Here is a 22,379-nt window from a genome sequence, read left to right as displayed (position 1 = left end):
AATGTGGAATGACTAACAGGGAGCTCTCCTGCAGGCAACGGGGAGACTGACAAGGATTAAGGGACCAGAGTGTTAAAGGAACATTTAGGCAAAGCTTTGACAGGGCAGAGGGTGCTGACAGTTTCATAGATCCTTTATAAAGCTGTCTGCAAGTCTACCTCAATCCAGCTGTGGCAGCGTGGTAGAGCCTGGCTTTCTAACTCATTTCAATTTCCGTTATTTATATCATTGCTCTTGATTCTCTTTATGCATTTTTCCCCTCAAAACTTCAAAAGGGTAAAGTTCCTCTGCCTGCGAGGGCTCTAAGATATTAAGCTCTTGCTGAAGACTTCCCTAGCAGTACCCCTGTATGCCTGGCTGCTCTGCACATACATAAGCCCAGCATGCACGACACTCTCATGTCCTGGGCACATCTCCTGTTAAGCAAAGGACAATTTCTTTACTGAGGGTCTGGGTGTTCAGTGCAGGTCACTGCTGCACACAAGCACACAGTAGAGCTTTCATCTGCTTTGGTCCAGACCATATGCAATTTTTAGTCTCAAGCAAATATTTTACCACCTTGGCATCTATCACTACCAACATTCCTTTATGCTGCCTTTTTGGCAGTAGAGCTTTTTGGTACCTTTATCCTGTGGGACTACCCACTCCTACTTCACGTCATCCATGGACGTAAGCACCTGCAGCTTTGCTTTAATTCAAAGCAAAATTCACAGTTGAGAGAGGTTTTTTGCATTTTGTGGTGACTGTTTTTTGCACAGCTCACATCAACTCTCAAGGGTTCCCATTTTCATTTATGCTGAACTCACACAAAGAAAAGCAGTCCATCCTAGGCATGTTCTCATGTCAGTCTCCTTGTATACAAGGTCAACAATCTGAGCTTGGTCTTGCAATAGATTATCTTTCCTGGAACGTTCCAGCTGCTCCACAGCCTTTGGATTCATTGGTGGGGATCCAAAGAAATATCTCATATGAATAGTTATCCCAAATTGCAACTTTCTTCTGGTTTTGTGTGTGTGTTGTTGTGTTTTTTTTTTCATTTGCTTGGCTAACTGCTTGTCCCTTGTACTCGTCAGGTGGCATGTATACTAATATGGGAGGTCGACTGGGGGTTACTTACCCATGTAATTAAATTGCTGGCTGGACAAAATGCATGGATACTAAATTTCCTTAATATGTAGGGTGCAACCCAAGGCATACTGATCACACTGAATCCGTACAGCTCCTTTAACCACTATCAATCTCCTTACACATATATTACCTAAACTCTTAGTTTATACGTAGACAGTAACAAGCAGATTTTTCTCATCACTTTCACAGGGCATCTTATGTTACTCAATTATCCTGGACTTTGCTCAAATATATAGACTAGGATCTGACATCTTTTTATTTATGAAAATAGAGTAAAATGACAAACATCCATTATTTTTATTCAGACAAAAATCCTATTGACATGTGTTCTGCTCTATGCTACTATACTTGTCAAATAAATTCAAGAGGATTTATAAAGGCATTTTTTAGTGGTACATGAGGAGCCATGTAAAACATCATGATTTTGTTCCATTCTTAAGCATTATTATGGTGCTACAGTGGGGTTGGCTAACTATAATTGGTTCTACATTTCCCCAACATATCTTTTCTGTTGTTCATTTGAATTAAAAGCACTGGCAAAGTGAAATTTAACTATAAACTCTCTGAAATATGCAGCAATTTTGCCATTATCTTCAATGGAAAAAAAGAATGGGCCAACTCTGATGGTGCCTCTGTTGTTTTTCTAAATGCTTGCATACTACATAGCGATTTTGCTCTCAAATTTTTACCAAAAGGTAACACTATAAGAACAGGTATCATTAATTCTAATTCAACCCCAGAAAGGTCTGTACAATGTCACCACTTTATACTGCCTAGAAAACACTTACCTCAGATAAATGACCCTCTGCTCCAAATGAAATGTCTTCCACAACCTGTTACAGATAAGTTATTAAGTATATGGTACATACATGTATAAACATTAAGATTTCAATGGAACTTACAAAAACAGTATAGCACATAAAAAGTTATATAAGCTGAACAATTACATCATTTTACTACAGATATATGAAACATTTCAATTCCTTTTCTAATGGGGCCGTGGCAGCCACCCAATATTTAAAGCTAAATTTGAATACATTTTATTAAAGCCTGACTCTTGGCTTCCCTGTTAAAACCCACAAGGAACACTGCCTCTAAAACTGAATGACTAAATATAGATTGAGACAAACTTCTCTACCAAGCTCTTACTGATCTAAACACCATTCAAAAGTCTACAGAAATTTTCTGGCACAAACCCTGTAAATGATTTTGGGCAGGAGATTCTGACCCCACTGATGGTTTTTATTAGTAACATGTGGTAACTATAGTTCCTCTTTCAAAACTTACTTTGTCTGTAAAGGCTGTAAGAAATTTGGCAATTTTTCACTGATTGAGGAGCAGTCAAAAAATTTCATGTTAACGTTCCTGGAAAATCATTAATACTTATCTCAAACAACAATATTGATAATATCTAAATAAACAGAGATAGGGATAGTACTTTGATAGGGCAATACTTAGTATCACAGGTATGTATACATATGTATAATAAAGTATAAAATCATTACTCTTCCATAAGACCATTATGATTTTTGGATATTTCAGTAGTCTATATGAAGAGAGGTTGTTTAGATTTATTTTACCTACCATACTCATTTTCTCTTATTATATTTTCACTGCAACATACTTGTAAACATTAAGCTTACTGAGATACTATTAGCTCTATCTAAAGAGTTAGCATGTTTACCAATAGATATGACAGTATCACTTGCAGCTAAGGGGCATCTTACTGCACAACCACGTGTGTGACTGTACAACAACGATCTGATCATTGTATACAAGCCAGCTTCCTGTTTTTACAGCAACCCTTCCCAGCTTGGATTAATACGGAAAACGTTCAAACACTGACTTCCACTGATGCTTAATGCTGACATTCAAAAGATGATTAAATTTTAAGTTTCCAAATTACATTTGAAGCTCTACAAATACAATATTTAATTAAAACTCAAATGAAAGCACAGTTTATTTAGCTTTCTAAAGGCTTTGTCCTTTACGCATTGCACATTTGCCTCCAGTATCACAGGCTATCTCAATGCACGGTAATGAGTTGCAGCCTGCTAACCGAGGCTTTCTTGTTCCTTGCTATTGCTAAATTCTAAAAAATGTTGTGTCATATGCTGTGATGACTTCTTTTTAATGACAGACAGCACACTGAATATTACTTTTTTTCATAGCTGCTCACTTAATATCACTTAAAACATTTATTATCTTGAAAACCGTGAATCAAATGAATGCTTTGCTATGATAGAACCTTCCCAACACTAATGCTTTCAAAAAGACTTCTAAACATCTTCCCAGATGGCAAAACTGAAGTATGCAGAAGTGAGGAAGGAAAACCAGCCCTTAACTCTTACCTCTTTTCTTGCTTCAGTAACAGTGAAAAAATGAGAAATGACCTACAAAGAATTCTGATGGGATAACTACCAAAAACGCTGACTTACAAGAAAGGTAACACTACTGAATTTTGGTTTTTACCTTGTAACTTTAATCACCTCAATTTTCTTGAAATCTAGTAGGTGTTTCTTTCCTTCATAGTGATTAAGAGGGAACACTGCACAGCATGCCAGATAGCAGAAGAAGAAAAAAGGATAGGTCAGGAACTCAAGCCTGCAGGTACACACATACTCATGTTCATCAAGATACTTGGTGTTAGGGAGGTCCCAGCACACACACGTCTCTATGTTTATTAGTTATCGTTGATGCTGCTAGCATTATTAAAAGGCATAGCTTACACGTACATTATCGACAAACAAAAAATAAAGCAAGATTTCATAAGTAGTGGAACAAGCAGGCATTAATGTCTGAAGAGAAATGAAACGCTACTGCATATTTTAGAAATCACTCATGTATTCATATATACGCATCTAACTACATATTAATGACCACAGCAACTTTCATCTCACTCACATGCAGCCCTGGCAATATAATTTGCAGTTTAAAAGTATGGATCATTTCCGGGATGAAAACTAGAACCCATCTTGAATTCCTCAGAGACTTGGGAGAAAAATCAATCTCAGTTAGTTAGCGAAAGACAAACTAGAACTGCACTGGCAGGGCACCTCATTTTCGGCAGAACAGCTACTATGGAGAATACACGCTTACGTGAAAAATCAAGAATCTATTTTAACTTCATTAGAAAACAACTGACTTTGACAAGATTGAGACTAGAAGTACTGTCTACAACTTTGCTTCAGCACTTCTTAAAATACTATATTCTAATAAATTATCTGTAGTTGAGAAGGGTGCACCTTAATTTTAAGTAACTCAAGATTGTTTTGGTATTAATTTTATTGGCCTCACTTTATTTAATTTTGACCAAAAAATTAGTAATGATGTTTCAGTAAGCTGAGCTGCCAAAACATGTGATTGTTTTCCCTGGTTAACAGTCAGTTTTATAAAGGAAGTCTGACTTACAGGATTATTTGGGGTATGCCATAGTCTACTGCATAAACAAACTGAGAAAAATTTCTCTACTGTCTTAGAAAACAGTTATGAAGACTATAAAGTAACTGTTGACAGTTAATAAACCTGTACTCACACGTGACAGTAAAATATCTGAACTTTCAAAGAATTTATACCTTGCATATTTTATATCAGAACATTCATATTTTGTGATCTAGTGAGAATATTTAATTAAAAATGAAAAATGTCCCTTCTGCAAAGCAGTATCTGAGGATCTAAGTGAGGGGTTATTTCTATTCTTCTGTTCTTTTTTTTTTTTTAATTCTTGTGTTTATTTGTTTCTTTGTTTTCTAATGAAACCTACACAGAAGGATAATTATATCCAAGAAAACTGCATTTATAATATACATCAATAAAAACAAATCCACTGCTCAGTAATATTTAGCCAGATAGAACATGGTAAATAATTGGGGCACTTTATTTATAGCATTCCACCATCAGGAGAATTAATTACCTGGAAGGCAACGCACCTTCAAAGGCATATATACACATACGCTAAGATTACCCCTTGCAGTACTGTTTTGAACCTAGCAATTCAGTAATCTCTCAATACAAAGAATGCCACTCTTTTCTTGCTTCAGTGACCAACAGCTGTCTCTTTAGAAATTCCCTAATGGAGAGCAGAGGTGACACAGCTGAAGAGAAGGGTCGTTCTAGAAATGTTACAAGGACATCAAACTACTCCTCTCACAGAGAGGGCACAAACTTGTTAAATAATATCTAGCCAAGTATATTTGACAAATACATGTTTTTCCATTAGGTACCTCCACTAATATATGGTATCTCCTGAAAAACAGTTATAAAAACTACTAATGGATAACAGTAAGGCTTTCTTTATTAAAGTGACAGACATGGCCAAGGTAGACATTAAAATCCACATCACTACAATTTTTTTGTTTTGCTGCTGCACCGGGTCTGGCTGCGACGGAGTTAACTTTCCCTGCAGCAGCCCATACAGTGCTGTGCTCTGCACGTGTAGCTAGAACAGCCCTGGTATCACACCAGTGTTCTCTCTCTTGCTGAGCAGTGCTGGCACAGCAGCAGGACTCTCCAAACCATCCCAAAGCCAGCGGGCTGGCAGTGGGCAAGAGGTGGGGAGGGGACGTCACCAGGGCAGCTGACCCAAACTGACCAAAGGGATAATCCATACCGTACGGTGTCACACTCAGCAATAAAAACTGGGAAAGGGAATGGAGAGGCGGGGCTCTCATTATGAAGACGTCTGTCCTCCCAAACAACCACTACATGTATTGAGGCCCTGCTTCCCGGGACATGGCTGAACACAGCTCATTGATGGGAAGTAGAGAATTTTATTTTTTCTCTCCCTGTGTTTCTGTGTGGCCTTTGCTTGTTTTTTTCCCTCTTCCTTTTCCCTTTAATTAAATTACCCTTATCTCAACCCATGAGCCTTTTTTTTTTTTCCAGCATACTTTCTTCTCCCCCTCTTCTGAGGAGGGGGAGTGAGAGAGTGGTTGTGGTGAAGTTCAGCTGCCCAGCAAGGTAAAACCACCACAGCCACGAATATAAAACATTTTTAAAATGAAAACATTACAATACCATATAACAGAGCATTTAAATGCTGCAAAAGTGGATTGCCTTTCATAGAGCCACAGAATCATAGAATATCCCTAGCTGGAAGGGACCCACAAGGATCACCGAGTCCAAATCCTGGCCTCACACAGGACCACCCAAAAATCAGACCATGTGCCTGGGAACGTTGTCCAGACACTTCTTGAACTCCAGCAGGCTCGGTGCTCTGACCACTGCCCTGGGGAGCCTGTCCCAGTGCCCGACCACCCTTTCAGTGAAGAACCTTTTCCTAACATCCGATCTGAAAACATAACTTTCAACTAAGTCCATTTACAAATCAAGACATTTTCTCCCTTGTAATATCTTCTCCACTTCAAAGCATTAAAAAGGAGGTTAGCACGATTTTTAAAAAATGTGTCAGGTTCATTTGTTTGCTTTTATATTCTGCTTTGTTATGAACTGCTGGGAGATGGCAGGGAACAGTATGCTACAGCTAGCTCTTCTCTAAAAGGTTAGATACTGCCTGTCACTCCTACTGAGATCCTACCAGCTTTACTACCTAAACTATAAGATGCACTTGATTGTGTAAACTTCTATATCCCATAAGGAAAAAAATCTCTGATCCTTAAAATATAAAAACTATTGACCAGCCCAAATTCCAGAACCAGAAAAAAGTCTATGGGTTTTGTTTGTTTTTTATGGTTGTAATGGGCTGCAGTTGTCACTGGTGCGTAACCTATACTCAATGGTCTTAATTATAGGTAGCCCTGAAGCAGAGGAAGGCTAGTCAAGTAAGCTGTGATAAAACACGGCTGTGTTGCTCAATCCCTTCTAAAAGCTGGAAAATGAATGAATGTTCTTATGATAACATAACTGCTGCTTTTTTTCCCTTCAAGTTTCCCAGTCCTAAGAGCACTGCGAGAACAGGTGTGAGAATACCTCCATAGGTCCTTCACTGACAGGTACTTTCTTGTTTGAAAATCACATCAGCTTCTATATAAATTATGGCACATTCTCAAAATAGTGTTTAATCAGGATGGCTGGACAGGCCAGATTGCAAGCAAAGGCATTTATCCTACAAAGTTTAAGCAGCTAGATGAAGAGCTGAAGTTAGGTGGATAGTGTCCCTAAGTTCCCTCTGTAGTTGATAAGAGACAGAGAAGAAATTATCAAAAAATGGTGTAAATATACTTTCACCTTCCACTAAACATATGGGGAACCTGGCTTTCTGATTCCTGCAACTCTATCCAGAACCCAAAGTCACCTCACTTCAGTTGCCTATATGTCATTCTAGGGGATAACAATGCCACTTTCCAGGGAAATGATACAGACTTGCAGAGATGAAATGGCCGATATCTACTGCACGAATTTCAAGAGTGCTACAGAAACAGTCACAAAGCCCCAAACCTTCCAGAGCTTCCCAGCTGCTCTTTTAAAAGGGAATCATGGCTTTCCATGACCAACAGAACGGCTCATATTACTTCAACCAACTCATCAGGGATATGATGAGAGAAAAAAAAAAATCACAGAAGAAAAAAATAAATCAAATCCACAGTTGACCATTTACAGCAAAAACCCTCTCTATGTGCATTCAGTCTGTAAAGTGTCTTTCCTAGGCTGCAAGTACTGTTGAAGCCCAATCTAAAAACAGAATTTTACTAACAAGAAGAGATTTTACAGTAAGGTAATACCCGCCTTTCTGCTAAGTCTCAGCCAGTATAAATGCAAAATATGGTATCAGCTTTCAATGTAATGCACAGTTCAATGACTCCTAGCACCACGTGGGATTAAGCACACTTTTAATTTTTGTCGATCAACTGAAAAAACAACTCCTGTTGGAGGGTCTTTTTGTGACAGTCCAGCTATTGGGTCACAAAGCTTTTCAATTGCATTTTTTTTTTTTGCCTTGACAGTGCAGTTAAATGATTTTTAGGTAGTTGTAAATATTTAAGCAAGGATGGCATTCCGGAGCAGAACACAAAAACTTAAAAGAAATTTCTCAGACCCTTCAAATCTCATGATTTTTTCCTTCTTTTAATATTTGCTATATGCTGGAAGCCTACCTGCATCTGAGCTAGGAAGCCTTTGACCTTTTCACTAGGGGAGGAAAAATTACCCCCTCCCCACTACAGCTAACACAGATCCAAGGCTAACTAGTCAGTAGACCTAACTCAGAGTGAAACTCGTCAGTGAGATGAGGAATAGCTGGTAATCTGTGTTAAATACTTAAAGAATCTTAAGAGAACTGTTTTTCCTTTAAATCCAGATGTACAGTCTGTATTCACTGCCTCATTAATTTCTAAATTTTAAGAAGACTGATGGTTAAAGGAAAAAGGGTCGAAGGGTTTCTGAGAAGCTAATAAGCTATTTTATTCATGTCCCATATTGGAGGCCAGATGTTAAGTTCATTCTTAACCTGCCCTGCTGACCCATCACCCAGATTTAACTCTTCCTCTCAAAATAAAAACCAGCAGTATCACTTCAAATCCAGCTGTAGAGTATTTCAGATACCTGTTTCAGCTCACTGTGCTTGGGGTACGGAACACTGCCCCACTCTGTGCCCTTCAGAAATTGACCTTCTTTTCTTTTCTCAGAATCAGAAGGGCCATCAGCAGCCATCTCCAGCGCATCCATTTGGTTGTCCTCTTCCTCAAAACCACAGCAACTGGTTTCTTTCAGTTGAAAGCCTCGGATCAACAGCTGACAGGCCTCCAAGTCAGCTTCCCACACTCTTTGGAGCAGCTGGCTCCTGCAGCTGAAATAAAAGCCAAAAGAAAATAATGCAGTTCAGGGAGAATAGTTGCTATTTCAAGTGGGGTGACTACTTGCAATCAGATAGAAAAATAAAAACAATGGAAAAACAACAGCAACTCAAATACTTCCACAGAGATAACACAAGCTATTTCAAACTGAAAAGCAGCAATATGATGGCCTGATGCAGAAGTCACTTTAAAAAACTTTGTGTTAAGATGTTGTTTCCAACAGTGTGGCATACACTGGCTACATGTGACTTTCTCCTGATCGGATACAAGTCCAGGAATCTTGTGATCAGAACCAGCACTTTCTTTGTTCTGTCAGGTATATAGAGCTGTCAGCCTGACAGCAGTCATGAGGCTTTCCTGAATTTCTTATAGAACATCATGTATTAGCAATCACACTATTTACTGCATTAAATCAGCTCTAGTTTTTGGAAAATAGATACAATGACTGCTCATTTTCTTGTTACGCTGAAGTGTGCATGCTTTGACTGTGGTGAATCAAATTAGATTAAGCTGGTAATACTCTCCTGTCTTTCAGTCTTCTACCTTTGAATGTTGTCCTTATCTCTCCCTAAAATGTTTTTATTTTATTTATTTATAATTTTGTTACCCCACTAAAGAAAAACAATTTATTAGGCATTTCAAAATACCAAACTTCTTCATACTTTCAATCTATTGATCATCTCTCTGAGATGTCCACATACGTTACAAATACGAGTCCTGAGATATGTCCAAGTAGATATTTTCATCTGAAGTAAAAGGCAATTTTATGTATACCCAGTTTTTCAGAACATGACACTGAATACTAACATCACACTGCTCTTAAGAGATGTGGTCACATCTCCATTTAATACATCTTGTCTCCAAGGAACCAAAGGATTAGGTTGCCTGCTAAAATATAGCTGATCGTTGGCAGAGCCTGGAATAGGTTACTCAGAAGTGCTAATTCCCATGGCAATACACACTTCTAGACAGATTTGAATACTATTATCTAATAACCACAATACTTCTTCTCAGTGCTTTTCAAATCATATCACTTGCTATATAATAGTAGGCAATTATAAGTGATTAAAATAAGGAAAATAATTATCTGATTTTAACTTTTCTGACCAAGTTAAATGCTAGCTTATATTTTATTCTGAATAAAGGATAAAGGAGATGCACTGCTCACAATGAATTTATTAATCCAACAAAGGTATATTTTTAAACTCTACAAACACAAGACACCAAGATGTAAAATTCACAAAGTGGTATTTTGAAACTGAGAACAAAACCAGGCTCCAGAAGCTGTGGTACTTGAGCTGAGCTTAGCGTCCGCATCAGTGGTTACTGAGGGTAGGATGCAGCATGAAGTCCTTAAATCAGTCCCCAACAAGGAGTTCAGAGTGTCACTAATTAGAAAGGGGAAAAACCTTCACTGAATTACAACTCTGCTCCATCGAGGCAGCATTTTACTTACCAATCCAGAAACATAAAATAACCCCCACTGTTTCTGTATTTGTCAGTCACACCATCATGGTTACACAGTCAAAACATCTCCCTGCAGATATACATATGCCCATTTGCTTGCTTTTTGCAAAAGTTTGCTTGCAGCTATATATGACATATTATAAAAGACTCAAAACACACTTGAGACCTGAGTGATAATTTCCAGTGGATAGCTTGTTTTGGTTATTCATTTTAATGAAGAGCTCTATTGACAAAACTGGGACAGAGGTAGTGATATATGTAGTATTCACAGTGGAGAAGATGAACAGCATATATAAAAGCAGAGGGTAATAGTGCCTGGGCTGCAATTATTCATCCATGACTCAGCAATTTGGTCAACATGCTTTTGATTATGTCCTACTCCCACTTTACTAATCAGCAATTACTGAATGTACCTCTAATAGCTTGCTCTTATTTTAAAGACATCCTTGTTTTATCATTGTATCAATAAAACTCTGATATATCTTGACCTAAGGTACCAAGTAAGCATGTTAAATGATGTTACACTGAACTTTTCAACTGCAACCAGTAAATGCAAATATACGGGGATAATCTAGGCCTACTTAAGTCCAAGGACTCTGAATCTTTTAGTCTATATTTTGAAATTCAGCGTTTAGAAGCATTTTTGAAACACGCTTTTAAAGTGAAAATTATTTGAAGGCTGCAAATAGCTGACAGAGAAGCACGGACAAAATAAGCATTAAAAATTATGTTGTCCCCAACATGCAAAATCTTTACATGTTATGACAGGTATAAAAGTAAGTTCAAGTGAATTTCAGAGTTTGGTTTGTGTTTAATACACTGTAAAAGTGCATTTGCAGTCTCTATGAAGTGAAAAGTATGTGGGTGCCTATATTGAACACAGTGGGTTTATCAGGTACACAACTTTTCAAAATGATGCAACAAGATTGGGTGAGATTTTATATTATTCCTGTATTTATAAATCCTTTACGATGTATTAATCTCTAGATGTTATATGCCTGTTTGTACAATACCAAGGAAGTATGGCGTGGGAAGTTCAACAGAGGTGGGAGGAACAATTTGCTGGAATCCGCAACACATCACTATCCATCATCCATTTATATAGACCCAGCAACAACAAAGCATACCTTTATCACCCAATGATTCTGACCTTCCAAGTGCCAGAGGGCTCACAAGTCCCAGGTGTTAGTTTTTGTACAAATACCAGCAAGATTGCAAAGAGCTAGATACAGACAGGGATGTTCAAAGAAACGTTGAGAGAACAGTGGAGTGACCACAGCAAATTAGTTACAGTACAACAGTTTAATTAGATACATCAGCAAGTAATTAGTCTAATCACCATCAAGCACACCGAGATATCATCGTGAATGAGAATTCTAAGGATTTGCAGGAGGCCAATGAAACAGGTCTATGGTTATCTAAGATCTCCATCCCTCCATACAGGAATCACACAGGAAAGACAAAAGATGTTGCTGTAAAAACATAATGGGATACCACACTGGGATTCTAGTGTATTTTAACATCTTTAGATGGAAGTCAGTCTTTTGATACAAAAAAAAAAAAACAAAAAAAAAAACACGACTGAATAGGTGGGAAAAGATTGTGAACAGCCTTGACATTGAAGACTAGCAGTTATGTTTAATGTAACAGAACAGAGGGAACCAATGGAGAAAACCAAACAAAGTGAAACGATCAGAAAGACAGAATTTAAAAAGAGGAGGGAGGGAGGGAGGGAGGGAGGGAGAGCAGTCATTGCCGTAGAAACAGCATTTGGACTGGTTGAGGGTAGGGCAAGACTGCTTTTATCAAGTAGATGCCAGAGAAACAAGTGTTGGAATAACTGAGATGCAAGACTCAGTACAAGTAATTTTTTAGCTGGATGGATAGCTTGGACAGGTCTTATCTCCAGGATACCATGCAAAATGAATCCAAATGAGCAGACCTACATTGACTTGAAGAATGGCTGAGACATCCACAGGAACACAAATGGAAGAATCAGGACACAGAATTCTGGATTAGGTCAAGCTGATGATGATAAAAGAGCTGTCAGAGAAACAGAGCTGTTTATAGACAGGAGGAAATGAATGTGGAACAGAGAGGCTTATCTGCAAGTTCTCTTCATAACGTGGCAGTTGAAATTATAGTTGCAGATGCCTTTACAAAGTCTTAAGTAAGAAGTGGCAGCCACAAGGAGTTTTCTAGGGAATGACACCACAGACAAGGGGGTGCAGGAATATAGAGGGTATCTTCAATCTACATGTAATGCTGGGTGAAAATCATGTTGAGAGTCATATCAAACAAGGACCCTCTCTTTCCTCCTTCGAGTCCAAAGAACGTTGCTCCTCACTCTTCGCACAAGATTCCCAGAGACACCAGTGGGGGGCTCTTTATGTGGCTCTCAGCACAACATTATTCTAAAACTATTTATAGTGCTAAGTGGAACACTGAGAACACGACTTTTCTATTGAATGCTCTGCAGACATACAAAAGGCACATACAGTTCCGGAACATTATAGCCTAAATGAAAACATGCCCAAGTAAAAATAGCCAAAAGACTTTATATAAAATATGATAATAAATAAATAATAATTAAAAAACCACAACACAATGATAGATGTCCCCCAAAACCTCCTGGAAAGCAAATTGGAATCAACACTTGGGAGATGTCACTACTTGTAAATCTCACCATCTCTTGCTTTTAGGAATGCCCCTTGGTGAGCGAATTGTTAAAAGTGGTTTGTAACACCCCAAAGTCAACACTGTGTGTTGATACAATATATTGCTTATTTTAAGGACAGCAAAGGGAAATCCCTCTAAGAAGCCACTGAGAGTGAGACTGAAGCTAAAAGGCTGAATAGTGAGACATCTATTTAGAAACTGCATAAACAAAAGCTAATTTACCAGGGGAGATTAACTAAGAAGAAACACTCCAGACAACTTCCTTCTAACAGGCAAGCCACGCTAAGGTGGCTTCAGGAACCTTCTGGAACACGTGTACCTTTTGCTAGTACTGGGCACATTTGGTCACACACTGCATTCACTGACACTAAAGGTAGCCTTCTCTGACAAGACAGCAAATGAAGTGCAACAAAAATACTCTGGCAGAAACGAAAGGGATTTTCACTAGGACAGTTAAAATGACTGGAAAGTTGTGAGGCTTACAGAAAATGGCAATGTGAATCAGAAGACTTTTCTCTATATCCCCCTCCTTTGTTGATCTAGGGAAAGTTGCTCTGTATTTCGGTCACTCAATTCTATTTATATTTTGCACCACAGGGAAAGAACTATCTCTTGTTACTCTCCATTTAGTTATGCCTTTGCTGCTTTTTCTTAAGGCAACAGCCATGCAATGAACAAAGGAGGCAAGCGAAGGAAAGAAAGTATGGAGCAATAATATTTAATTGACGGGGGACTAGAGGAAGAAAGCTGTAGTTCTTTACTCTTTGCAGAAACCCAACCCTCTGACTTGGTTTATCGTATTAATTCAGTCATGCATGAATAGCTCAACTTATATTTGACAAATATTTACAACTTCAGGAATATATTTTGCTTTTCTCTTTATAAAACAAGCTTAGCAGCCTGATCTTTTCTTCATCCTCCATGTTAGCTCTTGTATTTTAAGATGCCTACAACCAATCTGTTGAACAAATCAAGAACTGCAATGTTCTTATCAGTGGGTCATGTGAGGCTCTAGGGAAAGGGAGACACATAACCCTGTTTTCCCTGTCTGGCTGGTGTTCAACAGCAGTCTGATAAGGGAGAAGGTACAGCTAGGGCTCATCAGCTCGCAACTTGCAGCTGGCAAACATAAAAGTGAGAAGAGAAAAGGGTCAGGAAAAGACAGGAAGAAAACCTGGACTCTCATCTGAACAGCAAAACTTTTTTTCCCCTTGCCTGCACACTAGAAAGTCACCTTTTATAAACATCTGAAATCAAAAAACTTCTGTTTTTTTCTTCCTGCAACTTTCTCTAATCCTATAAAACCCCTCTATACACACCAGTTATAGAATCTCAATTTCACAATTCAATTCCTTGCATTATGTCTCTTCTCTGCAATCTCCTCAGGAGCTGAAAATCTCATGAATTCACTTTGTATTGTTTTGATCATGTGTTTCTCCCCCAGTGCGCAAGACATTTTTCCTACTCCCTTATTTCAAAGCTCAGTGACAACATTTATTTGCTGTTCAGCGTTATTATTGCACTTCTCCGTGTAAAAACAAGACTCACTCCCAAGAGGTTAGGGGTCTCCATTCTCCCTTGTCAGATAATAACCTTCTTTAACTCCTACCTTAGAGACTAACTAGAGCTCATTGGCAAAGTCAGAAGCTTGCAGTATGTTTCTCTGGCATAAGTGATTTGCTTCTTTAACCTTGCCTTCTCTCTTATAAAACATACAATAGTATCTAGCAGAGTATCCAACGTAGTATTTTACTGAAAGTAGTTTGAAGAAAATAACAAGTAGGTGCCCTGCTGTAGATACATGGCGTAATGACCTACTGGAGCATGCTCTGAACCAGAACCACATAGCTCAAGAAATCAGTCCTCAGAATCCCAATCTAACTTCTAGATTCTTACATTTCCAACACTCAAAAAATGTGTTCTGGGCTGACTTTTCTAACATCTAAACCTTATGAGCCACAGACACGTTCTCTGCACAACAGTCCTATCCAGAAGACATCCAGCCCACCCAGACAGGACGTCATGGCACAGCATAGAGACATGGATGCTGCTTTCCTGCAGCTTGAAGAATGGATGATAGCGGTGGTTCTGCTTTCCACAGGATGCCAGAAATGTGCACAGGAACAGATCTGAAGAAAGAGGTGAGTAGAGCCCCCAGCCCAGCCCTCATCATGGTGAGAACTCATTGTGGCGTTCTTCTCTCCTCTACTCAGGGATGTAGTAGGGCAGAGTATACCTGGAGATGCAGTACTTTATAATATGTGAGGGTGTGAAGATGTATGTATGTACTTATGTGAAGAGATACACATATAAAGAAAATAAGCCTTTTTAACTTACATAAATACCTTCCTTTTAACACAATGGTAGTGATACTGAAGTCAAAATCAACATACCGTGTCTATTATGTATTTCACAGTGATACAAAAGTAGGTACTGAAGTAGGTGCTGAAGGATCAGAATCTAAACCAAAATCTAAAAATAATCTGCTAATAATCATGACCTCTTTCCCTTGTCCACAGAAGAAAAAAAATGATATAAGGTGTTAAATCTGTCCTATGCTAATATTTTATGTGAAATGTATATATGTTTTATGACTGCTCTTCCTTTCCTGAAAGAACCATTCAAAACAAGGAGGAAGAACCATTTCTCTAGTGCTTAAAACTAATAATGGAAACTTGATTAGGGTTATTAAAAAAACAAGATACCATACAATGCTGAACAACATTTTTGTTGTTTTCTCTTCAATCCTCCAGCCATTTATTTTACCCAGCACAAAACTTTAATCACGGCCTGTCATTTTTCTATCAATATTCAATGTCACTGTGTTATACTTAAATTATCTCCACTGGAAACACAAAATGATAGACTGCTGCAGCTGATGCTTTTCACTTTGGTTCTTAATGCAAGGTGGATGCTGGAATGGAAACTGACATGTCAAATGCAGGAAATCAACTAATTTACAAGGGAAGGAGGAAGGCACCTTGTAGGAAGAATTTACTACTCAATTTAGTCCCTACATTTACTGTACAGTTTATTTTTACTATATTACCTAATCCATAATGTAAAAATTTACTGCATGCTTTTAGGACTATTTATTTCTCTTAAAAAAAAAAGGTATACAGTAATGGACCTCTACCCCACCTCCACTGAAGCATCAATTATAAATAGTCTATTCTAACAGTGAAAAACTTAACTTTGATAGATGAGGAGAAAGCGATCAGGGAATTCTTCTTATTAAGCAGGCCATAAAGCCATCTTCTCAACCACAGTTTATCATTCACCTCATTCATAATCTGATAAAGCACCTTCAAGTTTGGTACTAACACTGATAACTCAGTCTGCATCCTGCTTGCCTTTAGCCTCTGCAATAACAACAAAGCCCCACAATGTCATTAAACAGTTGGATTTTTTTTTGACTGGATGGGAATTGCTGGAATGAGATTTTTTTTCTGCTCCATTTAATATCTGATCCCAAATGAGAATCAAAGGAGGGGCATGAATTAGCCCCAGTTTTGAAAAGCATGCATCTCAGGATCCATGCATTCATCTAAGGTCTGTTCAAACCACTGAGCTGCTGCAAGCCTAAATACTATCACGAGCTTGAACCTCACAATATTCAAATTCTGGTGACTTCCACTGAAATTCAGTGGCTTTCAAAACCACAACCAGTTCTAATTCAAGAAAATACATTTGTTTCCAAAGGCATACAATGGGAAGAAAGCACAACATTTGAATTGAGGCCACATTCTCAGCTGTCATAAATCCATGCTGTTGCAATAACAGCGATGTCTATTTATACCCCCAGAAGAATGCATCCTTATCGCAAACCAATTAGAAGAATGAGCCTGATCTCTTCTTGTTTGTTACAGCCTCTGACCACAAGTGGTAGGAAGCATATAAAATGAATTTACAATTCTCCTATGTTTACTTTTTATTCACCTCTGTTCTCGAATATGAAAAGCCACAGTTTATAATATATTCCCTCTCTGAAAGGGCAACAGATTTAGAATTTCAGTGTCAAGTGAATTTGGGAACATGAATCATCTTGTGTACTGCTGACAGAGCAGGAATTAGGCATGTGAAAAAAAAAAAAAAGAGGGCAAAGAAATGCCCTTTTAGAAGAGATACAATCAGGAGAGACTACATTCTCACCATGTAGGAATGTACCTTGAAATTCAACCTTTGTAACCAGGAAGACACACCTGGAAAAATGAGAGTTTTCCAAATACTGATGTCAAGAGTCGCGTGCTTCCGGAGCTCCCCTGGAAGGTCTGAGGGCACGGTACGAGCTGCTGTAGCTGCAGGGTTGAGTAAGGTCAAAAAGAGTCAAATCCTGTTCTGGCTCCAAAAGAGCAAGGCAGAAAGAGCAGGGCCTACAGATCCTCCTTGGCTGGACCCTGTCAGCTACGAGGCACCCTGGTTGCTGTGTGGTGCTGCTGGCAGCACACTGCTAGCTAGCTGCGGCCTGCACGTCCTCCCAGACTGTGAGCTTACTCCCGGCAGTAAGCACGTGAAGGAATGACTGCTTCCAAATGCTAGTGGGAAAGGCTGTTCCAGCTGCATGCAAGACAGAGCTACCCTACATCTTCACACTCAGGCTATGCAGGAGGTGATACTTTACTTATTTTCTACTGGTTTAATTACCACAACACTTGTATCTAAAGTGACAGTCAGGACTTTGTGCTAAGTCTTGTCCAAACATAGGATGGGATCATTTAGCTGTACCCCTGGACAGTGGGCAGACAATAACAGATGTCCATCTTCATCTTCCTTGATCTCTCTACACTCATTACTACTGTTGATGGCAATCCTGCTTGAGAGAGATGACAAAGCTTTTGAGAAATGCACAAACTGGTCTTGAGTCTTGCCCGCAGGGATGCACTCAAAAACAACAGCAGTAGGAAGATACACATCCACCTCTGAACAGTTTTCTCACCAAGTTCACAAGGGATCAGGTCTTTCTCACCACGTACATTCACCTATATGCAGCCACCAGGGGACTTGGTAAGAGAGCATAAGCTGAATGTCACAGACACAGAGGCGACAAACAGCTTTGCACATCTCTCCCTCCCTCATCACATAATCATATAGCCACAACTGAGAAAGGATTGCATGAAAAGAGGTCAAAGAGAAGATAACAGCTGGGTGGGTAGAGCTGGGCAAGGGACAGGTGATGGTGGTGGGCAAAGAGAAGTACTTTGAAGAGTCTGAGGCCACGATACACTCACCTTTAGCTCAGTAAAAATTGACAGACTGAGAAAAGTTTCACAAGATTACTGAAAACAGTATCCTGCTTAACTGGATGCTTTCCCTTGATTTATCAAACTCAATCCCTAGTTTCTGGAGTGCCTCTCACCTGACACTATGCTCTTGCTAAACATCTGCAGATAATGCTAGCATCTCCTGTTGCACACGTTCTCCATTATCTGGATGGGAAGATGAAAAACACTGTCCTTTAGCTTGACAGAGCTTCCAAAGCAGCTACAGCACACAGCAAATATGCCCTATTCCTCCCAGAGAATGCGGAGTCCAGCTCATGGTCTCAGACCTTATCTTCAGACATCCTCCCTAAATCAGAGGATGAGATCAGTTATTGAACACACTCTCTTTTTGAAGCAGGTGGCTTTCTGTCTTGTAGCCAAAGCCTCTTTGCATAGGAAATGGTAAACTATTAAAAGCAAATCAACAAAGCTCATTGCTTCAACCTTCCCTTCATTAATGCAAATATACATTAGGACAGACATCTACAAGGAAAATTGTACAGGCTTCCAGGTCAAAATGCCAACACAGCCTACTCTTAGGCATGAGGAAGCCAGTGTGGCTGATGTTAGTCATGTCAGACATTCAGCATTCACAGAACGGGATCCTCCCACATTCATTAGAATTGCTGATTAACAAACAAATTAAAGAGAAAAACATTACTTTTGCTCCAAAATTGAGAAGTCTTAGCACACCAATGCAGCAAAGTGATGCAGAATTACTTATTCTTGATGACGCACAAGTTTGCAGCCTAGAGGACTATCATAATATTAATGAGTTTCAGCAGACTGTTGAACTGTAGCTTTGTAGACATGACTGACCAGCACCAGAACAATGCAGCATAAAAAAAGGCATACTGAAGAAGAAAAGATCCTAACAAAATACACAATTACTAACCATCTAGAGAGGCTGTGAACTTTCAGCATGTTTTCTTTTTAAGCAAGAGCAATACTTTGTGTTTTTCTAAGGGGAGACCCAGCCTTGCCCTCTGATGATTTGTGCTATGCTAAGGATAAAATGAATGGAAGACAAAGAGCCTGGAGGCAAGGAGCGGGGTGGGGGTGGGAGCAGGGAAGCTTTCTCATGAATAGGCTGCAACATCCTCTGTCACCTTGTCTTTGCCAATGCTGCACACTAACTACGGAAGTTAATTCAGTTACTTAAACAAAACAAAACAAAAAAAAACTAGCCTGGATGAAATCTGAATTGATACAGACAGAGAGTTACTAAAGTGCATGTGACTGTGTGCTTTATTTTCAAAAGCTTTAAGAGATGTTAGAAACTGGCCTCAAATCTGAGTTTCTTTTTTTCCTAAAAAGGTCTATTTTCAATGCTGAGATTGGATTTAAAAGGAAGAGAGCTCTCCCCTACTTATCATAAACCAGTACCATCATGTACCAGTTTCCCCATCTCCCAATTAAAAAGATAAAAAGAAATAAATATTTGCAACCCAGCATTCCTGAATTAGCAAAATAAACCAAAACTAAACTAAATAAATAAAGGGAAAGAAGAAAAGGCAATGAAAATTGGAAAGTCTGCCATTCTTGTGCTGTTCTTCAATTTACTGTCTTATGTAGAAGCCAAACATTAATTTAAAAAAGTTCTGGGCACGATATATATCAAATAAACATTGGTGCAATATTAATTCCCCATTAGGACTTAGAGTGGAAAAATAAAATTTGTGTATGTTGTCTTTCCCCCAGACAAATGCTGGACCTGGGCCTTCTCATCGCACCCCTCCTCTTCTGCAAAGAGCTCTTTCCACACCTCAGCCAGCATATGCTTATTTGGGAATTGAAACAAAGTCCTTCTCCACTAGCAGCAAGCACTCTCTTTACCTCTGCAGAGCCAGAAGAAGATCCTTGCTGCCACAAAAAACATAGTGGGTTCCATGAGTGCAATTATCACCTATCTTGTGAAGGCCACAGACAGGAGCAATGGTCTTCTTTATCTTCTCACTTGGTGGAAGAAGCAGATTACATCCTTTGCCCTCCCTCATTTTTACTGCCCAGGCAACTTGTATTCATCTACAGATGAGTGCAAATATTGGTTCTGCTGGTGCTGAAAGACACAACTGAGAGGTTGGCAACCAAGAGCTGCATCCTGGCAGAAGACATGAGTTTGTCTACCAAGGATCTCCACCATGGGACCAGACTACCATGAAGATGAAGTGCACATTACGCTGGAGAGACATGATTACAAGTTCTAATCTGCTGCACTTCCAGAAAGATTATTTCAGTTACCATCCTTTGAGGGTTTTACCCATGGTTTCCATGCCCAGAAACAAAAAGAACAGCAAAGATTCTCAACTTTCCCCCAGCCCCAGCTAATCTAGGCTAATCCATTTCCACGAAGCAATGCCATCAAATTTCTCATGAGGTTATTTAAATTTAAATTTACTAAGCATTTCCGAGATACTATGTGCTGGCAGGACATTGCAGACATTTTCAAATATACTGCAAATGATTGTGAAGACAGAAAGAACATTTAATGAGAATCTGTGCTGTGGTCATGCAGTCTAAGATATCCTGAAAAATAATCTGCTCTGTTTTAAGGGTGAGAATGGGTTTTCTGTGAATTAAGTGCATTTTTATATTTCTATTTTCTGGTACTTTTTTGTCCTCAGTGGCATACAGAGAGGAGATACACAACAATAATAGTTCTAAGGAATGAAGTTGGAAACAAAATAAAGAAGGTAAGAATAAAATTTTAGACGTGGAAATGAGACAAGTAAAGGGAAAGGGGAGAGAAAAATATAAATAGAGACCAGGGGAAGGATCGGAAAGCCCTCTCTCCAAGAATACTACCTTCAAGAACAGCAAACAAAAAAGCCCACAAATGTTTAAAGTAGAGGAGGGGATAAAAATGAGTTAGAAAGGATATATAAGTTTTTATTTTTTGTTAATTGGATTCATCATTGTGTAAACTAAATTTTCACAGCTACTCAAAAAAGGAGGACATATCTCCTAAATAAGGCTGGGCTAGTACAGCCAGCAAAAATTACCTGTCATTTATTAGCTAACACACTTAGCTGTTTGCTTTTCAATATTCACAGCTCATTTTATTCATGAATATTTTGGGTGAGCAAACTTCCCCTCACCAGAATACTACCAATACAAAAGATCAGTGGGGTACTAAAGCAGCTTGAATATTGTTTCCAAATATTGAGTGGGAGCAACTCTGCGTATGTACACTATCTTTGCTAATTTCTTCCTCCCCTACAGAAATCTATTCAAAATGCTATTTTTGTTCACGAGTTCCTAAGTTCTTGTTACCAGTTACACAGCTGAAGTGATAATCCTTCAATTCATGATATTATGACCTTTCCACAGCAAGTAAGCACGATGACATAAGTTGCTGTTTTCAGGCTGGAAAATAATATCAGGAAAACATAAGACTTTAAGAAACAATAACCCTGTTTTCATGACAGCGTCTCTCGTGTAAACTGAAAAATAAGGTGACTGAAATAAAGAGTATTGTATTGTTCAGAACAAGGAGAATTGATTCTCCAAAGAAAAGTGTTCAATTGTCCCAACGTGTGTTTGGTGACACTGCAATGTTCTTTAAATGTTTCTGAACCCAGACAAGTGTTTTGCTGGTGGTGGTGGTTGAGAGCTTTTTGTGAACCTATCAGAATGACAAAACACCACAATATGTTAAAACAAGATGGTTTTATTCTAAAAAACAGCAAAACAGATTTGAGGCAGAATCCCTTCAGATGTCACAGAAGTGTGCAATTTCCTTCCAATTTTGCAAATCTGATAACTTATTTACTATGTTCACTTCCAGTGGCACCAACATCTAACCACGTTCCCAATTTTCAACACTTAAGATAGCCACACAGGGCCTAGTCCTACAGTCCTTTGTTACAAAGGGAGGCAACACAAGTGATTGCACTGACATGCACAAGCACTTTTTCAGGTAGATGAGGATAAGCAACACCTTAAAGTTATGGGCAAACAACATTTTGGGAAACTAACCTCATATGTTCTATGTTCTATAAATATATATACATATTATATTATACTATATTATAAATACAATATAAATATATAACATATTATAATATATATATGTATATCCCACACAGACAAG

The 22,379-nt window shown here is 38.7% G+C and overlaps 1 protein-coding gene across 2 annotated transcripts in view; it reads right to left on the bottom strand.

The window, feature by feature from the left end:
- Positions 1 to 22,379, bottom strand: part of DISC1 (DISC1 scaffold protein) — a 202,365-nt gene that overhangs the window by 17,410 nt on the left and 162,576 nt on the right. For both annotated transcript variants that reach the window (XM_035562617.2, XM_050709968.1), the window contains exons 11-12: positions 8,629 to 8,872; positions 1,917 to 1,961 (exon numbers count right to left, since the gene is read on the bottom strand). In XM_035562617.2, the coding sequence (XP_035418510.1) occupies positions 1,917 to 1,961; positions 8,629 to 8,872 (289 nt within the window). The remainder of the gene's footprint in view (positions 1 to 1,916; positions 1,962 to 8,628; positions 8,873 to 22,379) is intronic.

This window comes from Cygnus atratus, chromosome 3 (assembly GCF_013377495.2).
Source record: "Cygnus atratus isolate AKBS03 ecotype Queensland, Australia chromosome 3, CAtr_DNAZoo_HiC_assembly, whole genome shotgun sequence".
NCBI classification, from domain to species: Eukaryota; Metazoa; Chordata; class Aves; order Anseriformes; family Anatidae; genus Cygnus; species Cygnus atratus.
The sequence above is the reverse complement of the archived record's forward strand: the minus strand, read 5'-3'. Positions and strand labels throughout refer to the sequence as shown.